Source organism: Schistocerca americana, chromosome 3, assembly GCF_021461395.2.
Source record: "Schistocerca americana isolate TAMUIC-IGC-003095 chromosome 3, iqSchAmer2.1, whole genome shotgun sequence".
NCBI lineage: Eukaryota > Metazoa > Arthropoda > Insecta > Orthoptera > Acrididae > Schistocerca > Schistocerca americana.
In genome coordinates this window covers 407524971-407546323 of record NC_060121.1, presented here as the reverse complement: position 1 = coordinate 407546323, position 21353 = coordinate 407524971, and the positions used below count along the sequence as shown (strand labels likewise).

The 21353-nt window shown below is 36.4% G+C and overlaps 1 protein-coding gene across 1 annotated transcript in view; it reads left to right on the top strand.

The window, feature by feature from the left end:
- The window catches only part of LOC124605718 (cyclic GMP-AMP synthase-like), a 264748-nt gene that overhangs the window by 86858 nt on the left and 156537 nt on the right, over positions 1–21353 (top strand). The window contains exon 4 of the mRNA XM_047137593.1: positions 5014–5087. Coding sequence (XP_046993549.1) covers positions 5014–5087 — 74 coding nt within the window. The remainder of the gene's footprint in view (positions 1–5013; positions 5088–21353) is intronic.

Genomic DNA, 21353 nt, shown 5'->3' with positions numbered 1-21353 from the left:
TTCTGCACATCTGTTCGACGTCCCTTCTTGAAAATGTGGATGACCTGTGCCCTTTTCCAATCCTTTGGAACGCTATGCTCTAGAGACCTACGGTACACCGCTGCAAGTAGGGGGGCAAGTTCCTTCACGTACTCTGTGTAAAATCGAACTGGTATCCCATGAGGTCCAGCGGCCTTTCCTCTTTTGAGCGATTTTAATTGATTCTCTATCCCTATGTCACCTATTCCGATATCTACCATTTTGTCATCTGTGCGACAATCTAGAGAAGGAACTACAGTGCAGTCTTCCTCTGTGAAACAGCTTTGGAAAAAGACATTTAGTATTTCAGCCTTTAGTCTGTCATCCTCTGTTTCAGTACCATTTTGGTCACAGAGTGTCTGGACATTTTGTTTTGATCCACCTACCACTTTGACATAAGACCAAAATTTCTTAGGATTTTCTGCGAAGTCAGTACATAGAACTTTACTTTCAAATTCATTGAATGCCTCTTGCATAGCCCTCCTCACACCACATTTCGCTTCACGTAATTTTTGTTTGTCTGCAAGGCTTTGGCTATGTTTATGTTTGCTGTGAAGTTCCCTTTGCTTCTGCAGCAGTTTTCTAACTCGGTTTTTGTACCATGGTGGCTCTTTTCCACCTCTTACGATCTTGCTTGGCACATACTCATCTAACACATATTGTACGATGGTTTTGAACTTTGTCCACTGATCCTCAACACTATCTGTGCTTGAGATAATACTTTTGTGTTGGGCCATCAGGTACTCTGTAATCTGCTTTTTGTCACTTTTGCTAAACAGAAAAATCTTTCTACCTTTTTTAATATTTCTATTTACAGCTGAAATCATTGATGTAGTAACCACTTTATGATCGCTGATTCCCTGTTCTGCGATAACTGTTTCAAATAGTTTGGGTCTGTTTGTCACCAGAAGGTGTAATATGTTATCGCCACGAGTTGGTTCTCTGTTTAACTGCTCAAGGTAGTTTTCAGATAAAGCGCTTAAAAAAATTTCACTTGATTCCTTGTCCCTGCCACCCATTATGAACGTTTGAGTCTCCCAGTCTATATCTGGCAAATTAAAATCTCCACCTAGAACTATAACATGGTGGGGAAATCTACTCGAAATATTTTCCAAATTATCCTTCAGGTGCTCAGCCACAACAGCTGCTGAGCCAGGGGGCCTATAGAGACATCCAATTACCATGTCTGAGCCTGCTTTAACCGTGACCTTCACCCAAATTATTTTCCATTTCGGATCTCCGTCAATTTCCTTCGATACTATTATATATATGTCAGATCCATGGTCCTCAGTGACAGGGTCCCAGCTGTGGACAGTGCAGATGTATCAGAGCAGCGCATTCTATCAGAGTAGGCAGCTCGGCAGCAGCTGACCACTTAGTCAGTACTGGTAATGCAACCGTACTTCACAGCCAGATGATGGATATGTGGTGTTACTAGCTCCTGGCAATGGCTTGCAGCAGAGGCGGTGTCATTCAGGACCCTAAAACTGGCCTCTGATATCTGGCTGGCAGTATCTGGTGACAATCAGTCACTAAGTGAGTGGTAGCTAAAAGGTCCCCAGTTCAGTCTTCAGGACCATCAGTGCTAAATACAGGACTGTATGGGTTTTGATCTCATTGAATGATGATGTCTAATGTGAATGGCTGCATGGGGGGATGATGATTGAATGAAGGTGTTTTTCTGGACCATATTTCAGTAGTCTTTTACACTGGTTGCTGACCCAATAATCTTTGCTTGCTGGGCAGGCGCTATTTATATGTGCCCTCATCCAGTGTGTTGTAGTGTACAGGCCCCAGGTGGCATACAGTCATAACACTGAAGTGGCATCCCAGATTTCAGTAACACTGCTGTTTGCCAAAAAAAGGCCATCCCTATCTGCTGAGGCCTGGCAAGTGGCATAATGCTGAACCAGCTGCCTGCAGTAAGCTACGGCACTTGTGCAGTCAGAGGAGCTGGCTAATAGTGTTAGAGCCCATATGGTATTATGCCCACACAAGAAACATACAACACATACAGAACCATTAGTCACAAACAATGAAGTTATTAATCACATCAGCGGGACTAAATTATGTGTCCTGTGGACAGCTAACCCACTAGAGAGAAATGTCCACAGAGATAGACAGAGAACAAGATGAGTAGCCTTTGCTGTGCCTTTAGAGTTCTGTGTGAAATGTGTAACTTGATTGCCATTAAAAATGTGTACTTTGCTCTGATTAACTCACTCATTTAATGTAGCATTCCTTTTTGGGGTTAGGAGACAAGAAAATATTTGTCATATCAAGACGATAATATTCTGGCTCGGGCTGCCGGAGTTGGTGGTTATGTGTGGATGAGGTATGCTTGCTTGTGTTCATCAATGGTATGTGTTTCTCTTTTGCTGATTAAGGATATGGGTTTTGTTTCATAATATGATTGCTATCATGTGCACTCACCAAACCAATCTTCATAGAACTGGTATTAGTACCTGTACAATGCATATGCATCTTAGGTACTGTTTAATTTGTAAATAAGAATCTCCATATCTGTGGAACAAACATCAATGTGCCTGGTCACCACACTCATGCTAGTAGTAACATTCATTTGATAAACCAGAGACTGAGTATATGCCTTGACAGCATGAAGCACATAGGCAGCATTACTAAAAGAAACTGTCTTGACCAGTCAAAAATAATAACATCTTCAGGAATAATGTTACCAGTGTAATGTTCTAGCACTGTTTATATTCTGTTGTTGAAATCAAGGAGTCCAGTCCATGTCAAATTTAACTTTAATTTTGTCCACAGTGTAATGATCTTGAATTTTATGGTAGTTAACTTATGCTGATATATGTGGTTTGACCTCTGCAGCACATGTATATGTAAATACTATAATAATGAAATGAAAAGATATGTGTACTTCGTCTTTACAATGCATGTATATTTTAAGAAATGTAACCACAAGGTATAAATTTCTTCAACAATTCCTATAGCTTTAATTTCACACTATATGAAGAAAATGATTTTGTGGAGAAATAAATAACATAAACAAATATTTGGCAATCAAATGAAAGTGTTATTTTGTCATTTAGTTGAATTACAATAAATTTTGCTACATTACAATGAGTTTACATAATTTATTACAGTGTAAATTATTTAGGTTGTTTTATCTCTCAAAATCATATTTTCTGTTACAAGACAAGCTTTGGACCGAAAAAATGCATGTGCATTTGGTACTTCATCAACACACTGTGCCAGTCTCTGTTATAATATCTAGCTGCAACAATTACATTTCACTACAAAAATTAAACATCAAAAGCACGTTAGGAATTAAAGAGCTGTTTTAGTCATTTAACCCACACCAGGGCTCTTCTATTAAACATCTCACATTACTGTGACCTTCCACAATGATCGTTTGTGAACCAGGTAATTAGTGCTTTGAATAAACTGTACAAGAAAATCTAAATGAAATTGGGAAACAACTGATTGTAAGTAAATTGCTCAGTGAAATAGAAAACTGGCTTCAAGAGTTAAATTCACTAACCTGTTTATGGACCATTCAAAGGAAACCTCCCCAGCCACCTAGAACCTCTAACCCCTTGTGTGGTTCATTGATGATATCTTCATAATTGGAAACCAGGTCCAAGACAGCCTATCCTCATTCCTCCACAATGTCAACATCTTGTCTCCCATTCATGTTACCTCATCCTCTTCAGCCCATTGGGCCACCTTTCAGGACATTGACCTCTAGTTCCCTGATGGCTCCACTCATACATATGTCCATATCAAACCCACTAAACATCAACAGTACCTGCATTTTGATAGCTATCAGCCCTTCCTAATTAAAACAGGAGTTCCACATAATCCACATGTACAGTGATGATAATGCTGTTGAAATGCTGTTGCAACAACTAGAAGTGGTATTCTTTTGATGGCAGCTCACAGATTCCTCAAGACTTTAAAGTAACTCTGTGCATTCATTGTTGTGTTGTGTAATGAATAAGCAAAATCTTGTAACAGTCCCAGAAGATGGTTTCCAGAACTTCCCGTCCCAGATGTGTGTCTTTTTATGGGCACTTGTGTCAGGTTTCTTCCACACCATACCCTGACATTTTGTCTCAGGAATCGAATGCTGGAACTAGGTCTGATCCCCAGTGACAAGCCCTTTGAAGAGCTGATCGGCCTCTCTCTGACACATTTCCAGAAACATTCTCACTGATTCCATCAGTTGCTGCCTGTGGACATCACTTGGCAAATTTAGTGCCCATCTCGCACAGACTTTGTTGTAGTCTGTCAGGAACATTGTGATCTTTCAGGGACATTGTAGTGGATGAGGATCCAATTAAAGCCAGAGTAGGTAGCTGCATTAGCATGTTGTCAATGCTAATGCAACTACCTTTCTTCACAATATTGCAAATTGCAATAATAGCACCATCACATGTTGCTGCAGTGGGCGTCCCTGGTGCTGTTTGTCATGAACATCTTTCCACCCTTCCACAAACTGTACATGCCAACATCAAACCATTTCAATGCTGATACAGCATTCTTCATACATGGAGGTTAACGCGTGATGGATATCAACAGCGGATAGTTATTTTGCTGTGAAGAAATGAATGATAGAGCACTGGTCACAAGTGGATACACTTTGTGGTGGTATCTAATTGTTAGCTGGCAGTGTACTGGCAAGATATTGCAGTATGCATTGTAAGCCAGTGTAAGCCAGTGTGACCATTGTCAACCCATACCTCAGCAGCCCGTACAAGCATAGCTCATGTACACTTGCCCACTATCTCATGGTGCTAGAGAATTTAATATAAATACAAAGAGAAGAATGTGTCCTTTTTTTTTTTTTTTTTTTTTTTTAACTGATTTAAAATGTGAACTATCCCGCATGTTTGCTTTAAAGCAAATAGACCTTTCTTAGATTCTTGTGTTTCCCGCATATGAGTTATTTTCAGTATTTAATTTCCATATTTAAATATAAGGTTAATACATTTTTATGGTATGCAATGTTTATAGGTTTGTAGCAGTGAACACCCTGGTTTCTGTCAGCTCCGACTGCTCGAAAACACGTCATCAGTGCCTGACACACGGTAAAATAATGTTTATGTTTTATTAAAGAATCTTTGTATGATACTCAAGAGTTATTATTTTGTGTAAGCATTACTTTATTTATCATTGTTAAGCCTGATTGACATTGTACAATTCTTAGATTATTTATTTCATGCAATAGATGTCATTTATATCTTAATTTCTGTAAAATTTGGGTCGCAGATAGGTACAACAAAAAGAATGTCACAAACACATGACTGCAGTCTTAAGTAGTGGTTTCAGTTGCCTGAGACTGCAGTCATGTGTGAGAGTTGCGTTTGCACATATGTGTGTGTGTGTGTGTGTGTGTGTGTGTGTGTGTGTGTGTGTGCATCATCTATTGTTGACAAAGGCCTTACTGGCCAAAAGCTTTATTTGTGACAGTCTTTTTGTTGTGCCTATCTGCGACTCGGCGTCTTCGTTATATGGTGAGTAGCAACTTTCCTTTTCATAATATTGTTACATTCCATCTTGGATTTTCCATTGTTTGATTTCTGTAAAATTTTAGTTTCTACAGAAGAATATTGTAATTTTGTACGATCTGGTACTATAGACCATTGGAAGCCTTTTTGTTGGGTGATCTTTTATTATTTAAATATTTGGTTATATGATTGATGATCTGAAAGAGTATTTGTTCAGTATAAAGTTTCATATAGAACCAAAATGGTGATATTTAGAATCATATCTTTGGTGTAACTTTGGTCCAGTTTGAAGAGTTTATGAATTACAAAATGTTTGAGCAACACATTAGTTGCAAAACTTGTCCATAACTGCTAACATTTTATTTGCTACTGCTTTCAAAGTGTTCTGTTTTTAAAAGATTTTTAACCAGTACTCTCATAATATTGTGTAGCTATAACATTCATTAGTTGATTTACAAAAATGAATTTGGCACTTTAAAACACGTCTGTCAAGATTAATATCTTGTATGATATATTGCCAACCCAGTGAGATGGTTTACTCTGAGATGTTTGAATTTTATTTTTAATTACTGGTACACTGAAGAAGTTGGGTTAACTTCAACTGACTGAATGTTTATGATACAGATTCTGCAGCAATGAGAGGGGTACAGCAATCAAAGATATGTTGGAAAGTAAAGCAGAAAATGTTTTTAGTGGTTAATATATAGAAAGATGTAGTGAGTTAAGTTTGTACCATAAACCTTTTACTCTGAAGTTAAGACAATTTTTTGAAATTCAGACTTAAAAGCTTCCAAGAGAATTATTGTTTCAGTTTGATTTTCATTCCAACTGACTGTATGACAATTTAAAATTTAATTTTAGGGGATGTGGAACTTCTGAAGTGGTAGCATGTTCATACTTAAAGTAGTTGTCAGATAACAATAATAGCAGCTTTTTGATATTGCAATAAAGAGCTTTCAATATTTTATAAGAGGAATTATGAATTTTTGCTCAATTTAGAGAATAAATAGCAACTAATTAGTTTGTACTTGTATAAAGAATGCATCTGCACCTAATCTCAGTCTCTGATGTAGAACCAGGTAAATCATCATTCACTGAACCACATTTAGTAACTTAATATTTAGCTAACACAGTAGTGTTTCTAACTACATAAAAGTTGTTGTTACTGTTATGGTCTTCAGTCTTGTGACTGGTTTGATTCAGCTCTGTACAGCAGCCTGTCTTGTACAAGCTTTTCACCTCTGTGTAACTGTTGTAACCTACACCCATTTGAAACTACTTACTGTATTCAAGTCATGGTCTCCCTCTAAAATCCCTCCCCACCAACTCTCACCCCCCCCCCCCTCCCAAATAACAAATTGATGATTCCTTGATGCCTCAGAAAGTGTTCTTTTAACCAACTGATCCCTTGTTTTAGTCAAGTTGTGCCATAAATTTCTTTTTTCCCCAAAATTTTGCAGTACCTCTCCATTATTTACATGATATAAATGTTTAATCTTCAGCATTCTTTCATGGCACCACATTTCTTGTCTGAAGTGCTTACTGTCCACATTTCACTTCCATACAAGGCTATACCCCAGACAAATATCTTAAGAAAAATGTACAACCACTTAAATTGCTATTAGATATTAAGAAATTCCTATTTTTCTGAAATGGTTTTTTCCTACTATTGCCAGTCTGCTTTTTATATCCTCCCAACTTTGTTCATTATCAGTAATTTTGCTCTCCAGAAAGCAAAACTCATCTACTACATTCAGTTTCTCATTTCCTAATCTAATTTCCTCAGCACTGCATAATTTAATTTGATTACATTCCACTGCCCATTTTACTTTTGTTGACATGCAGGTTATAATCTCTTTCCAAGACACAGTCCATTCCGTTCAACTGCTCTTCCAAAGCTTTTGCCATCTCTGACAGAATTACAATGTCATTGACAAACCATAAAGTTTTTTTCCTCCCTGAACTTTAATTTCCTTTCCAAATTTTTTGTTTGGTTTCCTTTACTGCTTGCTCAGTGTGCAGATTGAATAACATTGGGGATAGGCTACAACCCCATTTCATTCCCTTCTCAGCTATGGTTTCCCTTAATGCCCCTCGAATCTTATAATATATTTCATCCCTGTGTAACGATCTCTTTGGATCATTAACACTTAACTTTGCGTTTGCCTGGTTCATTGATGATTGATAGAAACATCACGAAAATTTCAAGCTTCATAAAATTGTTTATTGACATTAGTTGACAACCAAACTGTACAGACTCCTGAGGTAAAACAAAACACTGACTGACTGACCTTCTTGCAGCCTCGCTGCATCACTTTATATACAAATTTAACAATTGTTACCGTTGTTAATTTATTACAAAATGTAACTTACAATTAAAAACAATTTCATCTAAACTAACTGTTGTTACATTTGTACAGGTTATAACATATAATGTAAAATGACATATTTATCATCATCTTTGGTTTCATGTGTGAAAATTAAATCACAATCTGATTGCAACAATAATTTTGATTTTACTTTAATTTCCTAATAAGTGACTGTATGGATTGTATAGCTAACATTTATTCAAAGTATACACATTGTCTTTTGCTAGATTACATAAATTAATACACATGTTTTCTTAGATACCGGAATTTTGCAAATTAGTATGGTGTAACTAACAAGAGGTAATTATGTGCATAATTTACAAGCACCATTAATTACAATGAATTATGTAAGAATGAATAACAAATCAGCTTACATCACTGGATAATAATTGTAATTTTCTTTTGAATCGGAATGAGGTTTTTTGTGCTAGCTAATTTACCGATTGCAATTATGGTAATTAGATGCATCAGCTATTTATGCCAACAGTTCCACAGCCACTTAATATTTGTTGCTAAATATTTATTACTTCTATTTCATGATGTAATATTCAGTTTGGAATGTGTTTTTATTTTTGTTGTTGTTGTTGTTGTTGTTGTTGTTGTTGTGGTCTTCAGTCCTGAGACTGGTTTGATGCAGCTCTCCATGCTACTCTATCCTGTGCAAGCTTCTTCATCTCCCAGTACCTACTGCAACCTACATCCTTCTGTATCTGTTTCGTGTATTCATCTCTTGGTCTCCCTCTACGATTTTTACCCTCCACGCTGCCCTCCAATACCAAATTGGTGATCCCTTGATGCCTCAGAACATGTCCTACCAACCGATCCCTTCTTCTAGTCAAGTTGTGCCACAAACTTCTCTTCTCCCCAATCCTATTCAGTACTTCCTCATTAGTTATGTGATCTACCCATCTAGTCGTCAGCATTCTTGTGTAGCACCACATTTCGAAAGCTTCTATTCTCTTCTTGTCCAAACTAGTTATTGTCCATGTTTCACTTCCATACATGGCTACACTCCATACATATACTTTCATAAACGACTTCCTGACACTTAAATCTATACCTGATGTTAACAAATTTCTCTTCTTCAGAAACACTTTCCTTGCCATTGCCAGTCTATGTTTTATATACTCTCTACTTCGACCATCATCAGTTATTTTACTCCCCAAATAGCAAAACTCCTTCACTACTTTAAGTGTCTCATTTCCTAATCAAATTCCCTCAGCATCACCCGACTTAATTCGACTACATTCCATTATCCTCGTTTTGTTTTTGTTGATGTTCATCTTATATCCTCCTTTCAAGACACTGTCCTGTCCGTTCAGCTGCTCTTCCAAGTCCTTTGCTGTCTCTGACAGAATTACAATGTCATCGGCGAACCTCAAAGTTTTTATTTATTCTCCATGGATTTTAATACCTACTCTGAATTTTTCTTTTGATTCCTTCACTGCTTTCTCAATTTTTATTAATGATAACAATCTATTAACAATCACGAGAATTCACATCATTCCAGAATATTCTATATGTGTTTACAAAGAAGAATAGGTTTGTGGGCAAACTGAACTGATCGATACCTATAAAAATACACATAAAAAGCCCTAGGAAGCACTGTGTTACTTGTAAGAATGGCTGCTAAATACATATACATGATCTGGTACTTTCAAATCACATATTTTCAATACATTTAAATTTTTATTATTATTACTATTTCTTTCCTTTCTCAGATGTTATGTCTGGTTAAAAATGGAAAGTGACACGGACCTTCATTAAGTGTGACTTCCTTTTAACTGTACGGTATATGTTACATTGCATTTAGGAGCTTTCGGGTAATTGAGCATGTATCAATAATTACAGATTTCTGTAGTTGTATATATACATTTGGATGTAGCTGTATTGCGTTGATGTACTGGTGGATATTGTGTGGTATGACTCCTGTAGTTGATAGTATAATTGGTATAATGTCAACTTTATCCTGATGCCTTATTATTATTATTATTATTATTATTAACTGTCACTGGTTCACATCACACATGTTAAGGAATTGGCAGCTCACAATCATCAGTCCTTTTGCACTGTCCATCTTGTGTCTGCAACCCCTCTATTTCTGGCAGTCTCTACACTGCAATAGCACAGTCCACTCTTAGTTTCACAGTTTTCTAGTTTTTTACTTTGAGGTCGGGTAAGGATCTTGGATAAAGTTCTCTAGGTAGGAACAGGGATGAACTCATTACTCAAGTTACTCATGTAGGTTACAATTAAGGTCACATCAGGTATAAATATATCAAAATCATTCACATATTATTCTATACTATTAGCATATTTATAAACAAAATCACACAAAGATAAGCACATCCAAACTGTAAAGTTTTAACCATATGCAGATTAAAGTCAATGAACAAAATTAAATTATATAAGTATTGTTTCTTTTTGATTAGTATTTCAGTATATTCCACTATTTTTATAATTGACCCCTCAGATCTCATTTAAATCTTTATCATATCAAAAATAAACTCACAGACTGTTCCTCATCACACAATCTTGTAATGACATACTTTTCACAATTTTTTTTTTGTCACTGTGCAACTTGTCCATTTAATAACATGTGTACATCTTAAACATTGTCCATTTGTACATCTCATTAGCAAATTCATAAAATCATGGCCATGCCTGTAATTCCCATAGAACCACCTTTGAACTACTTCATGCTACCACTTCCCACAAATCAAATCATGCTCTGCAGAGTATAACTACAATAACCTCCATTATCTTATATACTCACAGATTCTATTCTGACATGAAAATGATAACATCAACTTATCTATAACTATTATACACTGTACAGTACACACTCATATGGATCTAGAAAATTGTCTTTCACTCCCAGAACTATACATTGTCCCATCAGTTATCTCCTGAACATCACAGAAGCACAAAGCTAACAACATGCACAGAAAAAGTAAACATCATTTACTAATACAGATTGTCTTCAGGGTGTGATGGCCAGAAAGTGGTTTCTTAACAACACTTACAATACTTATTATATACATAGTACACACTTTAACCTATTATCATCCTCATCTCTACAAAGCTGTCGTAACTTTATCACTATATTTTACACAACTCATTTCTCATGAACTAGTTTTAAAATGTCCTTTTCACTTATGTTTCTGCTATAGTAGTAACTATTGTCTGAAATGGTTAAAGAATCATTATTTACGCATCTTAAGAGATACAAAATAATTACTAATTATTGGTCAATCATTATTGTAAGAAAGTCAGTTTTAGTACACAGTTTACATTTTCAAATTATTCCTCAAATAATGTCACTCAATATTCATATTACATACAGAAAACTTACACTATAGAGAATGGATAGCATTTACAGTAAGAGATAACTCCATTTCAGAGTTCGAGTCTCGGTCGGGCACACAGTTTTAATCTGCCAGGAAGTTTCAGCTCCATTTCAGGTTTATAGATGAGTAAAAGATGTAGCTTCCAAAAACAAAAAGAAGAAAATAGAATGCTAAATAGCTCAGAGACCTAGTGCTCGCCACGCACTTGACACAAAGATGTGGTGTCCTCCAGAGGTCTTTTATATTATCTTACTTTTTCTTGGATGTTTGACACTTGCTTATAGGGTTTCAGTTCAGTTATATTATGTAAACCAAATAACCTTCCATATTTTGGATACATTAACGTATATGGGTGTGTGTTATAGACTGAATTTTGACTGGACCAATATAGATGTCAAAGAATTTCTTTAATTCATTGTTTATAGACTTAGATTTTTCATGTGTCTTCACCAGGCCCAGATCGTCGATTTCAAAATTTGTAGGTTTCAACTTGTTATCATGTCTGTTTTTCCTCAATTTCCTTTGTCGTTCCATTACTTTCATGACTACTTCTTCTCTTTCCCATGGACTCATAGCCTTACATGCTGGGAATTCAATTAATTCATTGATCAGATTTGGTGGTTTCTTGTGATACATTATTTCATGTGGGCAAAACCCAGTAGACAAATGCTGTAAGCTGTTCAGTATATCTTCAAAGCTGTCTATGTACTCTATCCAACTTACATGAGTTTTGTTGCAATAAGTTCTAAATAATCTCTCTATTTCTCTCATGTAAAGTCCAGTCAGATTGCTTGATGGGTGGTAAGCAGATATCAGAATATGGTTTATGTTCTCATCCTCTACAAATGTTTTCCAAAGTTTAGAAATAAATTGTGCTCCATTGTCAGAAAGTATGCTCTTTGGTTTTCCTACCTTTGTCAAGTAGTCTCTTCTAATTTTCAAAATGATGTTCTTACTTGCTTTCTTTAATGGACATAGTTTAATGAATTTTGAAAAAAGATCCACCATGACAAATATGTAACAAAATTCTCCTTTAGCCTTAGGCAATGATCCATAAAAATCAACTGCTTCAAGTTGTAGTTGTTCTTTTGGCAAGATGTTTTGCATATATCCTTTGCAGCTTTGGTTACTAACTTTTACCCTCTGGCACCTGTCACATGTAGATAATTGCTTTCTCACTCTCCTGCCAGTGTTGTAATAATATACGTTTTCTTGGATCTTTTGGATACATTTCTGTGTCCTACAATGTCCAAAACTCTCATGTACATACTTTATCAATACTTCAATATACTGCTCTGGCCAACACAATTTCAAAGCATCACTGTCTGCACTGTATCTTCTGAAAAGTATACCCTTGTGCACTTTATAATAGTGCTCTACTTTCTCGTATCCTCTCTAACCCAGATAACTTTTAACTAACTTCCAGTTCTGATATCTACAGATGTCATTACAAATTTTCCTGATTTCATTTTCATCTTTCACCCATTTTAGATACATAATCCAAAATTCCTTTTCATACGCATCACTATTATTTTCACCTTCTCCTCCCATTGCCAATCTTCATAGAGCATCAGCAATTAGATTTTCTTCATCTTTTATATACTTTATTTTATAGTTTAACTGCTGGAGGAAGAGTGCCCTACTGGTTGTCCTGCTATGATTCAAAGTACACTCTTGTATATAGATTAAAGCCTTAGGTTGTTACTACTACTTGATGTCCTAATAAGTAATTCTTGAATTTGGTGAAAGTCCAACATATGCTCCATCACACCATCTATAATATTTTCTTGGAACAGATGAGCTCCCAGCCCAAAGTCACTGCTGCCAGTCATAATGCAAAATGGCTCTGTAAGATCAGGTCTATATAACATTCTGCTATTGCACATCTGTTTCTTGATGTTGTTGAATGGCTCATGACTATCCTTGATCCATACCCAAATGGTGTTGTTCTTCAACAAGTTGTGCAAACATGGTGCATTTAAAGCTTGAGTGCTGACAAACTTACAGTAGTAGCCACAAATTCCATAGAACAATTTAAGTTGTTTTTTAGTCTTGGCTGCAAGAAATCTTGCAATGGCTTCAAGTTTTTCTTCATCAGGCAAGACTCCTTCTTCTGAGATGGTATGGCCTAAAAATTTGAGTTGTTTAACCCTGAGTTTTCACTTCTCTAGTTTTAATGACATACCTCCCTGTCTCAATGTATAACACACTTCACCCAACAAATGTATATGTTCTTCCCAACTCTTTCCTGTTACAAGTATCTCATCAACATAAAGGACTAGTTTGCTTAACAATTATTTCCCTAGAACAAAATCTAATGCTCAGATAAATTCTGCAACTGATACATTAAGACCAAATGGTACAACACAATAGCAATAGCAGCTTCCTCCATACAAAAATGTGGTATATTTCCTAGACTGAATCTACAATGGTACCTGATGGAAACCTGCTGTTAAGTCTAAACTAGACATGTAGTTCAAATGTTCAAATTTATGTAATAACTCGTCTGTTTTCTCAGAGTGATCAGTTTCCCTCTCAAGGTATATGTTCAAATGTCTCGAATCGAGCACAAGTCTTACTCCACTGTCACGTTTGGAAACTACCACCAACGGGTTATTGTAAGTTTAAATTGCCATTTCTCACCCCAAACTGACAGGCTCCAAATGAGGTGCCAATCAGTTTAAATTGCCTCATCTTGCCTGGTGACTATCTAATTGTCTGTTAATATTCTCCCAAGGTCTCTCCCTGTTGTCATGTCCTCTGTTTCCATTACCATTACTATGGTTGATCATCTATTATCACTTTTATTGTAACCACTATTATTATTCTGATTTTTATTATCACTTCTGCCTTGATTCCTGCTCTGATTCCAACCCCCCCCCCCCCCCCCCCCCCCCAGATGGTTGATTGCCAAATCTGCCATTATTTAACCTCTCATTTCTCTCAAAGGCTCTGTCCAACTTATCTACATATCTCAAGAACTGATTCACAGAGTCGTCTGGTCCATAAACCAACTCCCACTGTACTCCATTTGGAATATGTATATATTTTTGTTAGTGGCAACAGTCTATTAACAATCATGAGAATTTACATCATTCCAGAACATTCTATATGTGTTTACAAAGCAAAGAAGAATAGGTTTATGGGCAAACTGAACAGAACGATACCTATAAAAATACACATAAAAGGCCCTAGGAAGCACTGAATCAAATGATAAATACACGGATATATATAAAAAAAGGTGGTATCAGACACTTCATAATGATCTTGGGGGAGGCTGTAGCATTATACCTGCTACCCTCAGAATTTCAAAGAATCTGGTTCAGTCAATATTGTCAAAATCTTTCTCTAAATCTAAAAGTGCTACAAATGCAGATTTCCTTTTCTTCAATCTATCTTCTAAGAAAATTCATAGGGTCAGTATTACCTTGTTTGTTCTCACATTTATCTGGAATACAAACTGATCTTCCCTGATGTCAGCTTCTACAAGTTTTTTCATTTTTATGCAAAATGAGGTTCGTTCAAATGAAACCTGGTCAGTGTGTCTACCTTTGCTTTACACATAAGGTGGCATCACGTAACTGCGGGTATGGTGGTGCCATCTATTGGTAGAAAGACTGACGTGTGTGCACCATTTGATGTTGCATAACGCCAGTGTGGTTTCACGCCGAAGAGAAGGTGGTCACTCAAGTTATTGTCCACTACCGAACATGCAGGCAAGTAGGCAGGAGCAACAAGGAGTGATTCCATTTTTGGTGGTGGAGGAAGTTGGAGGCCATGACATGTATCGATGGATGAAGGCTGTGTAGGGTGAGTATAGTGTGAGTCATTCAAGTGTTGTGAAATGGCGCAGATGATTCCTTGAGGGGCGCGAGTCACTGGAGGACGATGCTCATCCTGGACAGGCTCATCATGTCATCACACTGAAAATGGTTGCGGAAGTGAATGCTTTAGTCTTGGACAATAGCAGAATCACCATGGATGAGATCCGTTGGTTACTGGGTATTAGCATAGGCACCGCCCACACCATAATGCAATAACACTTGAACTTTTTGAAAAACCTGTGTGCAGTGGATTCCCCACCAACTGACTGCCAAACAGCGCAATACTCAATTGGCACTGTCTTTGAGTCATCTAAAATGTTATCATCAGGAGGAATGTGGCTTTCTCCCGCCTATTGCCACAGGTGACGAAACATGGTGTCACCATTTTGAACTGGAAAGCAAGCTTCAGAGCAAGCAGTGGAAACATGTGACTTCACCTCTCTCCAAAGAAATCAAAGTTCATGCACACCAGTTCTGTTAATGTGATGATGTATTCTTTTTTTGACCAGAAGGGCCCACTGCTTGTTGAGTTCCTGAAATGGGCAACCACCATCAATGCCCAGCGTTATCAAGCGACTTTACAGAACCTTAGACGAGCAATCAAGTCAAAACACCAAGGCATGTTGTCCAATGGCATTATCCTACTGCATGATAATGCCTGCCGACACATGGCCAATGCAATGAAGACGACATTGCAGCAGTTTCGGTGGGAAACACTGGAACATTCCCCATATGGTCCCAACCTTTCACCGTGTGACTTTCTCGTGTTTGGACCTCTAAAACAAGTGATTCGCAATGGATGATGAAGTGTGTGACTGGGTCCAGGCCTGGATCTGACAGCAGCCTACTAGCTTCTTCAAAGATGGAATCAACTGGTTACTGTCGCAATGGGATAAATGTGCCAATAGTTTTGGCGACTATTTTTGAGTATGTGTACACCTACATTTTTGAGTTAATAAAATCATTACTGTTACTTTACACTAGTGACCAGGTTTCATTTGAACACCCCCTTACAATTTGTTGTCAGTATTTTGCAACGACGAGTTATTAAACTGATGGTTAGATAGTGTTGGTGCCTGTCAGTATCTGCCTTTTTTGGAATTACACTCTTCTTGAAATCTGAGGGAATTTTGCCTGTCTCATATATCTTACATACCAGTGAAATAATTTTGTCATCGCTGACTCATTCAATGTTCTCAATAATTTTAAGGGAATGTTGTCTATTCCAGTGGCCTACTTCCCACTTAGGTCTTTCAGTGGTTTGTCAAATTCTTCTTGCAGTATCATGTCTCCCAACTCATCTTCACATACTTTCTCTTATTTTGCTGTCCTTAAGTTCATTTGTATTTTAGAGTCCCTCTATATACTCTTTCCATCTTTAAGCTTTCCCTTCTTTGTTATTACCGACTTGCCATCTGATCTCTTGACATTCATGCAGTTGTTTCTCAGTTCTCCAAAGACCTCTTTAAATTTCCCATATTGGCACCTATCTTTCCTCAAGTTAAGCATACTTCCACAACCTTGAATTTGTCATATAGCCATTCTTTGTCAGCAATTTTGTACTTCATGCCAGTCTCATGTTTTAGATATGTTTTCCCTTCCACCTGGTTCACTTTCCGAAATTTTATATTTACTCCTTTTGTTACTTAACTTCTTCCGAATTTTTGTATTTACTCCTTTTGTTACTTAACTTCAGTATCTCCTATGTTATCCAGGGATTTCAGCCTAATGTTGTCTGACACTTCCTCTGAACATCTCAACAACCTCTAGTTCCTTCATTTCATCCAAGTTACATCTCCATAATTTCCTAACTTTTTTAAATTTCTTCATTTCAATCTACAGTTTGTAACAAATATATTATCACTGGAGGCCACATCTATCCCTATAAATGTCTTACAGTTTAAAATCTGGTTTAGAAAACCTTGCCTTTCCATTGTATGATCAATAGAAACCTTGAAGTGTTCCCAGATCTCTTCCCCAATTACAGTCTTCTTTCCTCATTGTTTAACTGAATGATAAAATAATGCTGTGCACAAAATTCTACCTGGCAGCTTCCTTTTTCATTCTTTTCTCCCAGTCGATGTTCTTCTGCTAGCTTTCCTTCTTTTCCTTTTCATACTACTAAATTCCAGTCACCCATCTCAGTTAAATTTTTGTCTCCCTTAATTATCTGAAAAATTTCCTTTATCTAATCATACATCCTTTGTCTCTACATTATCTTGGGAACTAGATGGCATATACACTTGTACTACTGTGATGGATGCTGGCTTTGTGTCTGTCTTGTCTATGATAATATGCTCACTGTGCTATTCATAGTAGCATCCCACATTCCTATTTTCTTATTAATAATTAGGCCTACTACCAAAATATCCCTATTTGACTTTATGTTCATGATGCTATACTGACTTGACCAGAAGTGCTGTTCCACTACTCACCACATTCACCTTTTCCCACTGTATCTATCCTTTTTTGAATACTCTACCCTCCCTATCAGATTAAGAGATCTAACATTCAATGCTCCAACATGAAGAATGCCAGTTTTGTTTTTCATGATGTCAACATCCTGCTGAGTAGTCCCAATCCAGAGATCTGAATGGGAAACTATTACACCTGTGTAACATTTTACCCATGAGGATGTGTCACCAGTAAGCCATAAATCATTAAGCAACATTAAGTTGCATGCTCCAAGATAGAAATAGCTGTACTTTCCCCTCTCTTTCAGTTGTTCGCATTACCAGCAAGCAAGGCCATGTTGGATAATGTTGAAGGCCAGATCAGTAAATCAGTCAGAATGTTGTCCCTGAACTACTGAAAAGGGTGCTGCCCTTCTTCAGGAACTATGGATTAGCTGGCCTTTCCACAGACACACCTACATTGTGGTTTCAGCAATTGTACAATTATCTGTATTGTTGAAGCATTCAGATCACCTCACCTCATGAAGGTCCATTGTTAATGATATGTTACTTTATGAAAGAAAGAAAACCTAACTCATGGAGGGTAAGGGGCGGGGGGTACATAAAAGTAATTACTCCATAAAATAACATATGTTAGGCTTTTTTCATAACAGAAAAAAAAACAGCAAACAGTTACTTAATTATAATCTTTAATTGAACAACTGTCTTTAACAATCAGTTTAGAAAAATAAGTATCAATGCAATGGGGAAGGGTGGAAACTGCTGTGGGATAGTGAGAAATGATTGATAGTGCCCAGATTGCCAACACTTTTTTCATGTTGAATCTATGAAGCAATCTTCTTGGATAGAGATGTGGGTCACCTAGAAGTAGAAAAAATTTACTTGTTATAAAAGTAATACCATGTGGGTCATTTTTTACCCATACACATTTTAACACAATTTGATATACTAACACCAGTTTTCAGATACTAAATAGTTTCTGGGTTTGCCTCGACATTATTCATGGAAGAGAAAATATTGAAATAGCAGTACAAAACAATTTAGTCATTTTCTATGCTGTTAGTGCAGTCTTCACTAAACAGTTTTCTATAGCTATGGAGATAGAAACCTCAGAATAACAATCCAAGGTACAACGTAACATCATGTAATGTAGTAAGCTCCAAAGAACTATGATCATTGAACTTTTTCAATTTTCAATTGATTTTTCAAATTTTGCTTTACTAATTCAGCTATGAACATTTAACGAAGAGAGTAATAATGCAGCCAAGGTATGAGAAAATATTGTACACAACAATAATTCTCAAGAGGCACAAACAATATCCCTATTTTTATAATAATTGTCTTAACTGAATCAAATAATCTCACATTTTAGTTAAAATAAGTAATGTGTAATAGGGAGGTTTATGCTTTATATTTTTTCCACAATAACAACCCACTGTTTTTTTTACACTGTACATTATCCTACCTTTTAATTATGTACAGCTATGCCTTTAAAATGTCAGGCAATTTTAATATAACAATGAAAATAATCAGTTATTGATAATATAATGTAAATGGATCAATAAAAAATCTACTCACCAAGCAGTGGCAGGGGAACACACACACAAAAGGAAAGTCTCCCCCTGACCTGGGTTTCTTGGTGACTTTTCTGAACTGTACCTCTTTACCTAAACCTCTCCACTCCTTTTCCTTCACCCCTATTCCTTCCCCTTCAACTCTTCTGCCAGAGAAAGGAGCCACTGGCTCCAAAACCTTGTGAAAGTTAAACCCTTGTGTGTTCCCCTCCTGCTGCTTGGTGAGTAGATTTTTTTATCTATCCATTTACATTATAGACAATTTTAAAAGATTTTCATGAGGCATAATCATTTTATTGTCAGCAACAGTATTATATTTAGCCCTTCATATAAGCCATTTCATATCTAGAATAATTCTGTCTCATGCCAAGGCTGGGTAATCATGCATGTGTTAATTAAAATTCAGATATTACCAACAAGTCAGATCGATCTCAAGAACTTTATGAACATCAATAGTATAACCTTGGACCTATACTGAAGCTCAACATCTTACATAAATTCCCTACACTTGTTTCTCAGAATCTTATACAGCATACCATCATAAACAAAAATACACTACTTTAAAAAACAGAGCACCAATAAGCCCCTGATATGCCTACATCTCTACATCACCATCATCATTCTCATCCTCCTCCTCCTCATTACCATATAGCAGAATGTTTCATAAACCTCTACATAATAACATAACTTGCAGAATACTGCATATTTTAACTAAAAACTAGTGATGATGCATATTTTTGCTGTATGTGTATAATATTTTAAAAATTTAGATGGGCAGTCTCTAGCTCTATGTAGTTATGATGTCTCGCAGATTGACCGCAGCCTAGGACTGCGTGCAGTCACTAACTGAGAGGCCACTGTGTAGCGAAATCATTACAGAAGAGGAACAGGAACAGGCAGCCAGAGTCAATGCTCCTGAGCATTATGAGATGTAGTGTGTAACATATTTTACGCCATGCCCCCCAAAAAAAGAAATGTTTCGTGGATAGCTAACCATCCTGGAACATTTACATATGACAGAATTGTTTTATATTGTCAAGTTTGGGAGAGAAACATTTCGTGCAAAAATAAGTTTCAAGTAGACCAGAAATGTCAAGACAAGTCTTTATATCACAGTAATACAGAAGAAAGGACCACAACTACAACTTCTGACAACAGCAAGTCGTAGTAGCAGGGATTTGTCCATAGGTAACCAGAAAAGTTGGCTTAACATGGATCTTTGTGAAGCATTAACTGCAAGCAATATTTGTCTTCACAAACTTACAAATCCTATCCTCAAAGGCATCCTGTGGTAATATTGCTTAAATCAAAATATACCAGATGAATCAACAATGTGTAAAAATTACTTACAGACAGTGTATGTAAATGTTCTGGAAGAAATACAAAATGAACTCGAGGACAGCATTATCTGAATTTTGATTGACAAAACTACAGATACTTGTGGCTGTTACATTGCAAATTTGATTGTTGGTGCTTTAAAAGAAGATCCTTATTCTTCCTATTTAGTGGCCTGCAAAGAACTTGAAAAAGTAAACCATTCTACGATCACCAGACTTGTAAATGAGGGTACTGATGCAGAAGGCCCTTTACTGCTTACAAAAATGTTTTGAGTGATTGAAATATTTGGAACAGGTCTTGCTAATTTATGGTTACAATAGTAGAAAAATGTAAAATAAATTGTAAGTAATGCTTTTGTCCAATAGTATTAATTAAAAGTTATTGCTGTTCAAGAAATTCATGACTGTATTTTGTTTTTTAAATAAAATATTACAGAGTTCTTGAGCGTGCCCTTCTGCGTGCAATATATTTCGAAGTTGGTCATGTACATACTGATTGTTTCGCTGCAATCCACTCGGATCACATCTGCTTCTTATCGACAACAATAGCAAAGAAGAAACAATTCTTAAAACACCATATGTGCCACCATTTTGCAAATTTTTAGAAAATAATCCCAGAAAGGCCCCCTTGCTAACCTCTACAAGAAAGTATTCAGAAAATGATATCAGTATTCTAAATGTACTGATTTTTCACTTGACAGATGCTCTTTCTTGTAATTGATATGCACAGGTTTGACTTTGAGATATAATGCTCGCATTAACTACCATGTTTTTTTTTATTATTTGATCTTGCATATAATCTGGTCTCTAATAATAATAAATCAAATATTTTAAACCAAGAAATATATTTTAATGTGATAGCTGATCTTTCATGTATCATACCTGACTATAATCTTTAACTTTGCATTGGTATGAAAAATGTCACTTTTCATTCTCGCTCTCTCTCAGAAAGACACCACAGTAGTAACTGAAGTAACA